We start from the raw sequence: 10288 nt of genomic DNA, 5'->3' as shown, positions 1-10288 counted from the left end.
ACACACACACTCACACACACACACATACACACACACACACAGGGTTGTGTAAGCGAGGAAAAACCCAGTAGAAAATACTGATATCGATACATATCACCATGAATGGGTCAGCAGGTCACCACAGCAGAACCAAAATGGGGGCCAGCTGGTGGCTTCCCAGAACCGAATTATTTCCGTGTTTCTCATAGATTCAGGAGATGTAGCTAAGAAATTGCTTTTGCTATTGATCTAAGCGATGCATTTCAGCAAGATTTCACACACAAACCACTGGGACGTCAGCATCTAAATTTAGAGTGGAATGTTCTTTCTGTTAAGCCTACACCAAAGGCGGGTGTGTCAGGCCGGTGTAAGCCGGCTTGGCTCTACAGCAGGAGAGCTGGTAAAAGCCGGTAAAAGCCGGTATGGTAACGTGATGGGAAGGCTGGTTTAGGCCGGTATGGCTCAAAAAGGGTTATTGAATTATTATTGGCTCGTCCGCGTTGTCGGCAAGGCTACATCGAAACTTCAAAGCACTCAGCTGGTAAAGAGTGTGCAATTAAGCTCAAAATTCAGATTTCAGTAAATAATAATGTCTGTCCTTACCAACCGTTGTCTGTCTCTTGTACCTTGACGCTCGTGTCTCTGCTTTGGATATATCTGAAAGAAAAATTACAATTTGAAGGTGTCGTCAAGATTGGAAAAAAAACGTAAAAGTCAAAGCACCAACCTGAATATAAAATAGATCTATACCTTGTAAAGACAAATTAATTGACAGACCGTTTATCTAATGATATAAGCAATACATTTCAAGCTGTGGACAATATTACTACATTTGAAGATTCATTATAGGAAGCAATGAAAAAAAAGATCCCTTACCATCTAAAAAAGCAAGTAAAAAATTGAAAACCCCAGGAATTTCAAAACCAATGGTAAAGAAATGGCAAATACAATCAAAATGGAAAAAAAAACCAGGAAATAAAGAAAAACTACATTGAAGCAAAGGAAACATGGAATCGTGCAGATAAAAATATTTCATGATTTCAAACACCTGGTTTGGGAATCACCAAATTAGACGAAAAGCTTGACAGAACTAGACAAAAAAACTTCATATTCATTCAGGAACGTATTAGAAATGCCATACATTCACTTGAATCATTGCCAGGACCAGATTGTGATTGTGACCATGCACCATGAGATATGTCTAAAATGCAGATGAGATTAAAAATCTAAAGCAGCCAAAGCACCAACCCAAATTGGAAGTAGTTACTTTTTTGTAAAGATAAACCAAGAACCATGGTGAAATACAATCTCTTGGTAAAAGCAATAAATTTCAAGCTATGGAAAGCATTTCTAAATCAAAATACGCCCCCCCCCCCCTTTCCAAACCCCATCTTTAAAAAAGGAAAAGAAAAAGTACGAACGACGCTGGGCATATCAAAACTAACGGAAGAGAGAGAGGGCAGACTATATTCTATCTAGTATAACACTTTAAACAGGGAAATATAGAAAATGGGAAATGAAATAAAAGAACTAATTATGGACAAACGATCAGTGTAAACTAACAGATAAAACTCACAACAAAGATAGAAAGTACACGCATTTCTAATTCAAAGAAAGAAGTGGAAAAGGGAATGCTCAAACAAAGACTGTAAAAGATCATAAGGAAAGAGATATGTTTTATGGACAACGTTGTTCCAAACAGATATTCAGTACACATAAAGACCCTTTCAAATACAGGAGAAAAACAGACAATGAAGAAAGGACGAATTGGTCCACTAATTCTGAAAGCAAAACTATAAAATGCCATTTACAAAAAGAAACAAGGTAAAGCATAGAGTCAGTTGACATCCCAAGACGAAATGATTGTTAAACTAAAAGAATTCAGCACTGAAATAACACCAAAGCTCTTAAATTCTATCTATGGCCATAATGAGATTTCTAAAGATATGATTAGGGAAGTTATAATAGCTTTATCTAACACGCCTGGTACCACTGGGTGTGAGATGCGCAAATGATAAGTCTTTTGAGATATTCATATTACTTTTTTTTAAATTGAGAGTACTAATACAAAGAATGGCAAAAAGTCTGAGACCAGAGAAACCTAAAACAATCCAGCTTTGTTCCTGACAAAGGTACCAAAAATGTTATATTCATCCTAACAATATTATTGAAAGTTCACAAAGATTCTGTTCTTATGGTTCATAGATTATCCAAAGGCTTTTGATAAATTGAGACATAATGAACTTTCATTACTTTTGAAGGAGCTAGACATAGATGGAAAGGATCTAAGAATTATTAGGATTTGAACTTGAACCAAAATGCTGTTGTATTGAGGGAGAATAAAGCAAATTCTAACAGATTCAAACAAGAGTGGGGCAAGGATGCATTATGTCACCAGATTTCTTTAATATAAACCACCCGTAGAAATATAGACGACAATCCAGATCTCAGAATGAATGGCGAAAATATTAACAACTACAGATATGCCCGATGAAATTGGGTTTTTTTTTCAGATTCAGAAAAGGGCCCCCAATCGTTTCTGGATGATTGTGACGGAATGTGAATGTGGAAGGTCACTCTTAAATGTGAAGAAGGCAGAATGCATGACAATGTCTAAAACTAGAAAAAAGGAAATCCTATTTTCTAATCTCCTATGAAAAAAGTTAAAATAAGCTCAACTGTTTAAATAATATAATTACATCTGATGTTAAATGTACCATAGAAAGAAAACGAAGAATTGCAATACCTAAAGACTGTTTCAAACTTTAAAAAAAACTGTACCTTTGAACATAGAAGCATCTCACTGATTGCGAAAATAAGAATTCTAAAAGACTATGTATGGCCAATCCTTCTATACGACCTTGGAAATGAACAACTAAGACAGTTCATACCCAACAACAAAAATATGGAAACTTGAGAACTTCTTGGAAGAAAAATAAAGCAATCAGGTGGAAGTCAAAGAAACCTGATTTGACGTTTATATTAAAACAACGAGGAAGAGACAAACGCAGTGTCTGAGACACTTGAATAGACACAAATCCTGAAATACATTTCTCCCGTTTGTAAAATTGGAAGCAAAGGAGGCATGAATATATGGGTGATGAGGACAGGCTAGGATATTACAGTTGTGTTTTTCAGAGCACCCGAGACAAGACGTGAAAGGCAAAACATGATCGATGTCGTCTGTTGCCGATCTGGCACTAGATGATGACGACGCTGTAATCGGGCTTTTGATTATTACGTTTTGTTTATTCTATGGCGGGTTTTTTTTCTAGCTGTTAATATTTGTTTGATTTTTCAACTTACCTTCAACCCCTTTCTGTTTGCAGTAATTCAAATTTTTACTCTACCTCCGCATCCTCCGCCTCCCCTTGCTCCTCCTCCTTGTCCTCCACGTCGTTCTCCTCCACGTCGTTCTCCTCCACCTTCTTCTTCTTCTTCTTCTTCTTCTTCTTCTTCTTCTTCTTCTTCTTCTTCTCCAAGCGTAGAATCGGATCAAAGCATAGAAAATAATGTAGGAAAATAATAAACATTAGTAGTTCTATTTTTATTTTTATTTTTGGGGGTTTTTTTATTTTGCAGTTCGAGGTACTTACACATTTCTGTGAACGCTTCTCTCTTTTTCCTTTCTATCGTACCCTGTGCTCGCAGTTCTGCAAGTCTGGCTGGAATAATCAAAACGTAAGATCACAGCAAATTAAATTCAACTAACCTTTTTCACACCACGCTAACTTTTGAACATTCTTGCATCCTTTTTGACCAGTTATTCAAAAGAAATAACTTTGAGAATCGATAAATGAGTTTAATGCTGTAAAAAGTGTCAACCCAACCTCAACCCTTCCCCCTCCCCTTTTTCCATAAAAACGAGTTGAATCAATCCTGGAGAATCAAACAAAATCAATCAGTTTATGCATGTGTGCACAACAAAAGCTATAACCTATTGGTGAAGATATCGTGAGCGGGAGTTCTAAAATGGGGAAAGCTGGGTTTTTGGGCCGACTTTATAATTGCACTCACTCTATCCAATGATAGTACATAACAAGATGGGCCACTTCTCTCTTTGAGCCAATTAAAAAAGTGTCCTCAAAATTTGGTGGCGCCCTCTTCACAAAAGCGCACTCTTTGCGAACAGAGTTACCCTACTTGAGTTTTTAAAAATCAAAGTGAAACTAGCATGTTTTGGGATACATTTCGGAAGAACGCTTTTTTAAAATGGTTACGCTGACAAAAAACCTTTTCCGGAGGAAAGGGTGATGGTTTTCTTCGTTTAATTTGACTTTAGAATGAAAGGCGAGAGGTCATTAAAATAAAAAAACAACCTAAAACTACGCACTGAACGTACCCGAACTGCTGATGAACAGCAGTCGATCTGCGCACGCAAGGAGGTGCTATTCCTATTCTTCTTCTGGAAAAACGAAAGAGAGCTTCAAAACAGACTGCAGCGCCATCTGAAGCAAAGAGCATACTTCCTGCGGACACTTTTTTGGCTGAGTGAACCATCTTGTTATGTACTATCATTGCTCTATCACAGAATCGATACTTCCAATAATACTTGCGATTCTCTGTGATCGCATACTGCTATCAGAATCAAAGTTATAATTGAGTATCAGCAAAGATAGTACATAACAAGATGGTCCACTCAGCCAAAAAAGTGTCCGCCGGAAGTCCGCTCTTTGCTTTAGAAGGTGCTGCAGTCTGTTTTGAAGCTCTCTTTCGTTTTTCCAGAAGAAGAATAGGAAAAGCACCTCATAGCGTGCGCAGATCGACTGCTGTTCATCAGCAGCTCGGGTTCGTTCAGTGCGGAGTTTTAGGGGTTTTCTTTATTTAAATGACCTCTCGCCTTTCATTCTTAAGTCAAATTAAACGAAGAAAACAATCACCCCTTCCTCCGGAAGAGTTTTTTGGTCAACGTAACCATTATAAAAAAGCGTTCTTCCGAAATTGATTCGAAAACTTGCTAGTTTCAATTTGATTTTTTAAACTCAAGTGGGGTAACTCTGTTCGCAAAGGGTGCGCGTTTGAGAAGACGGCGCCACCGAATTTTTTGGACACTTTTTTAATTGCTTCAAAGAGAGGAGTGGCCCCTCTTGTTTTGTAGATTCTTTGGTATCAGTTCTATGGTCGAGTCCAATTATTAAGTAGGCCAAAAGCGGGTGGACCACTAAAATGAGCTTCATTTACCAGATTGACAGCATAAGACTTTAGCACAGTTGGTTAGAATGACTGCGATATCTGGTTGTTAATGACTGAATCCCTGAAGGGATTTTTCAGTCCTCTTTGAATAATGTTTCTACCAGCCTCGTGTTTTCAGGGTGGAATCCAGATCTCAAGCGTAAAGCATGACGTTGTGTCTTGACTTAAAATTTACGATCTCAAAGCAACATGCATGGTACAACTTTTGCTGGTCGGGAGAAGAAGAATAAAGAAGAAGAAGAAGAAGAAGAAGAAGAAGAAGAAGAAGAAGAAGAAGAAGAACAAGAGCAAAAAGAACAAGAGCAAGAAGAACAAGAACAAAAAGAGAATAAGGTTCTCAACCATTCGGTCCAAGCATGTTCATGTCCACATTTACCACGAAATGATCACTCTATCTATCTCTGACGTAACTCAGTCTTTCTGCAAGAATGCGGTATCCCATTTATAGTCTGGATTGGCCCTCATAGTCAGGGTTGAAGCAACTAATGAGGGATGTAAAACGTGTGATGATAATATTGAAAAATAAAAGTGATGATAATAATGATACAATGATGATAATAATGACGATAATAATCAGAATGATAATAATAATAATAATAATAATAATAATAATAATAATAATAATAATAATAATAATAATAATAATAATAATAATAATAATAATCATCATCATCATAATAACAATAATAATAACAATAACATAAAGCATCTATATAGCAGCCTATCCCATAAGCAAGCAAGCTCTGAGCAGTGTGCAATGAATAAAAGTAGACAGTTCAGAGACACAAAGAATGCATTTGCTACAGTTGTTTTTTTTTAAGACAGTACTCATTATATAAAAATATGTGATTTCAAATGGGTTTAAATAATATTTTCTTTTTAAAAAATTCTTCTAATTGTAGTTTTGTTGGGGTTGTTTGTTGGGTTAGTTTTTTTGTGTTGTTTTTTTTTGGGGGGGGGGGGGCAATTACAAGTTTTTGGGGCCAGCAAAAGCAAAAGATCTTTCACCAAATAACGAGGACTTCAACTTAGGAGTTTTTAATTTAGTGGTGTTTTGTTGATGAACACAGCTGTCTTGGTTGAAAATAAAGTAATAATGCACAATGTATTATTTTTCTTAAGTGCATGAGTTTGGATTTTAATAAACATAGAAAACCAATTGTACCCAAAGTTAGGGGTACCAACTTAGATGGACGTGTCTATTGTGCTGAAAACAGTGTATTGTCTGAAGGGAATACTGGATGAACAAAGGAAACTGATTTTGCATGACAATAAAACAAGAGTCATTCTGGCAGCTATTGCAAAGCCTATAAATTATGACGTTGACAACGATCACGTGAAAACTGATGATGCAGAAATTGGATTTTTCAAGAAAAGTTTAAAACCCTGGCATTTATTTCGATGCCGATTTGTAAATATCGGCTGAGGTGAAACGTCTAACCAGCCGCATATACTTAGAAATAAGAAAAATCAATAAAATACGTCATCTGATCAATACTATGTATACTCTTTTATCAGTAAGTAGCTTAGTGTTATCGAGACCTGGTAATTGTATCATTTTTTCTCAAGTCAGATATATCTCTGCGAAAAAAAGTGAAAAGACTTCAAATGTGTCAAACAATGCTGTGCATTTAGTTTTACAGAAAAGAATATGAGACACCTTTACATAATATTTTACAGACGCTGCACTGACCTCTGTATGTCATAAATGCATGAATGACAATGAGCCATCATATTATCATATCTGTTGAAATTGTACATTCCAGCTCTCCTAGCAGTTCAAGATCATCAATAGACCTAAAGAAATTACTTTTAAAATGGACGAAACAATGGGTGAAAGAGCATTTGCATCTCATGACCCCAAGATCTGGAACGCAACGCCTGGTAAAATAATTTAAGAGAGATCAAATCTTTTATATCAGTCTAAAGTCAACGCAACTCATATCTGTTTTTCGATAAAAGAGAAAACATATCATCTAGATTTTTTCCCAAAACACGTTGTACTGTGTATGTGTTGCTTTTGTTGTTAAAGCACCCAGAGTCTGTACTATTTAATCGGACTTGAGTTTTTTATAAATGCTATATTATTATTCTTATTATTGTTTTTATTGTTATTATCATCATCGTCATCATTATGAGAGAAAAATGTCATTGCTAAAAGGTCATATACTGCATTGTAAAAGTAAGCTAAACATACAAAAACAGCGGAGGGAAAGTAAGAAAAGACGTAGGACCTACCTGCTACCTGAGGCACACTCCAACCTGCTGCTTTATAGGTGAAAGTTAAGGTACATTCTAAAGACAAAATATGAGATTAAAAATACGAGGGTGGATAAAAAAGGTAATTGGAGTTGTGACATAGTTTTCCAATGCAACGGACCTAGAATTTCACATCCCCATAAAATATTTTCCTCAACTTGATGTGCAGGATTCCAGCCTTCATTGCCTCTTCTTTAAGCACAGAGATAGTCAGCTTCCGATATGCTTCGTAGCTCTGAATCGACAGCTTTTGCTAGATCCCAAATGCGTTCGAACTTTATTCCAACGAGATTATCTTTCGGAAGAGGAAAATATCACAAAAGTTGCAGGGAGCTAAGTCAGGAAAAGGCTGAATGGGGCAAAACTTGAATCCTTTTCTCCTGCATACATAGAGTTGTATCCCTTATTTGGTGAGGACTGCGTTGTACTGGAAGGAAGGAGCAAAGTACGAGCAAGTTTCTGTTCATCAACGGCTTTTTCAAATTAAGAAGTTTCTTTTTGCACGTAGTGAGAAGAAGTCATATCAGTGTTATACTATGGCTTGATATCAATTTCAAAGGAACCGCTGTAACAGTTTTTAAATAAAATGGTATAAAAAGGAGAAGGCATCTTTGTGTTTTGAAATCCTGGACACACATCGATATGCCTGTCTTCTCTCTCGTCTATCCACATGCGATTCAGATGTTTTGATGAAATTCCTAAGAAAGGTAAATACATGTTTGGCCTCCTGTTACAATGCAAGAAAGGGTCCATGGATTCCCAACATGTTGAGCAATTCTTTGACACATTTCACCCTCTGCCTGTTCGCCAAGTTTACAGCTTACAAAGACGTCAAATCGGATATTTTCTTTCCTGAGTCTTGTCTTGTATCCTCTAGAACCCAAGCCATCCTTTGTTTGTGACGTCATAAAGTAATCATGAGCGACGTTGCATGCACGTTAAACGCCAACGGTTGGTTCAAGAGAAGACACGATTAATTATATTATTTTTATGACTAAACTCAACAGCTTAACTGCTAGATAACAACTTCCATTACTTTCTGATTCACCCTCATACTTTGTAAAAAGATCATTTCCTTATATCTAAGACACCATAAGCAACAGCATCAACAATAATAACAACAGCAACAACAACAACAACAACAACAGCAACAAAAACAATAGCGTCAATAATAACAACAAAGGGACAAACAACAGCAACAGCACAAGCAACACCAACAACTATAACAGCATTATAACAACAACAACAATAACAACAACAACAACAACAACAACAACAACAGAAAAACAGCAACAGCAACAGAAATGTCAGAACAACAGCAACATCAAAAGTAGTAACAACAAAGGTTCAACAACAGCACCAGAACAATTACAAAAACATGAACAACAACAGCTGTAACAACAGCAACAGCGGCAGCAGCAGCAGCAGCAGCAGCAGCAGCAGCAGCACCGAGTCAAGAGGAGCAACACTACAGCATTGACCTACCTGTAGCGGGACACGATGTATTGAACGGAGTACAGTATTTGAGAGAGAAGTCAATGACGCCGGCCTCACATCTCGCGTTCCTCCACAGTCCTCTTTCACAACGCTGATACTCAACAATGCAACTGGTTTTCACTTCACCGGGTAGTCGTCTCAACTCATTCTCTAGGCCCTGGCAACGATCCTGCCCTTTACATACTGAGGGCACAAAAGGAATGATGATGATGATGATGATAATCTAACACTATTTTTTAAATGTTCCTGATGAAGCCCGAGATAGGGCGAAACGTTGAACCTATATAAATATTCTTAGAAATTCTACAAGTCTCAACCCTTTTGTTATTCTCTGTTGTTTACAATGATGATGTTGCTGTTTTCGAAATAGTCCCCACTGGGTCTGATAGAAATCAACTTCCACAAAGAAAACAAAACAGCAGAGTACGATAATATGCTCACTCTATCCTAAAAAGTGAATGGTATGCCTAATAACAACAAAACAACAACAACAATACTACTACTACTACTAATACGAATAATAATATAAACAATAATTTTTCTGAATTGAAAGAGAAACAACTATTATATATCAATAATAATTCTAAATTTACGCTTCCTCATAATATGAATGCTTTTGTTTGTTTGTTTGCTTATTTCTTTCCCCTTGTTTAATGTTGTTATTAATTGCCATGAAGGCAAGCTCAGATGAGGCATCTGCTCTCAAAGACGGTGCCACTGACTGACGTGTCTTAAGGCCATTCCCAAAGGGGGGACATTTCTCGTTCATGCACAGTAGAATTTTAAATGGACTGATTCATCAATGTCACACTCATAACTGTGTCTAATCTACAACAGAGAACTACAGCTTTTTCTTTCCTAATCCTTACTATTGTCATTTTCCTCTATTGCTTTTGTATGTTTGTCACAATCTTGTGACCCACTATTTCCGCGGTGCCTTGATAGTCGAAGCAGACTTTGTGCTGTTGAAGCTAGAAAGGTGAGCAGAGTAAGTCTGATTCCCTGTAAGGACTTCTCTGTTGACACCCACTACTTGGCGCTCATATGACCGAATGCAGTTGCAAGCGCTGTAAAACCTCTACTAAAACTAAACTAAAAAAGACGTACCTGTTAGAAAGAAAGAAAAGGCAAAGAGAACTGCGATGTAGAAGACAGTCCTGTCGGCAGTGTGTGACGTCATCGTGATCTCTCTGTCTTGACACGGCCTGGTGGTGAAAGGAAAAAAATAACTATAACAAAACCAAAACCCCCCCAAAAAAAATCCCGAAGAAACTATTCACATTACTAGTAGGCACGGAGTACTGAGGCGAAGAAGAAGAAGAAGAAGAAGAAGAAGAAGAAGAAGAAGAAGAAGAAGAAA

The 10288-nt window shown here is 37.0% G+C and overlaps 1 protein-coding gene across 3 annotated transcripts in view; it reads right to left on the bottom strand.

Moving 5' to 3' along the window:
- LOC101848210 overlaps nucleotides 1-10288 on the bottom strand; it is a 38998-nt gene that overhangs the window by 4070 nt on the left and 24640 nt on the right. For 2 of the 3 annotated variants that reach the window (XM_005101618.3, XM_005101619.3), the window contains exons 2-5: nucleotides 10036-10133; nucleotides 8917-9111; nucleotides 3576-3644; nucleotides 583-636 (exon numbers count right to left, since the gene is read on the bottom strand). In XM_005101618.3, the coding sequence (XP_005101675.1) occupies nucleotides 583-636; nucleotides 3576-3644; nucleotides 8917-9111; nucleotides 10036-10108 (391 nt within the window). In that variant the 5' untranslated portion in view covers nucleotides 10109-10133. The remainder of the gene's footprint in view (nucleotides 1-582; nucleotides 637-3575; nucleotides 3645-8916; nucleotides 9112-10035; nucleotides 10134-10288) is intronic. The other variant, XM_005101620.3, reaches the window with a different exon arrangement.

The sequence above is a fragment of the Aplysia californica genome, unplaced genomic scaffold, assembly GCF_000002075.1.
Source record: "Aplysia californica isolate F4 #8 unplaced genomic scaffold, AplCal3.0 scaffold00291, whole genome shotgun sequence".
Taxonomy (NCBI): domain Eukaryota; kingdom Metazoa; phylum Mollusca; class Gastropoda; order Aplysiida; family Aplysiidae; genus Aplysia; species Aplysia californica.
This window is presented reverse-complemented; position numbering and strand designations above follow the sequence as displayed.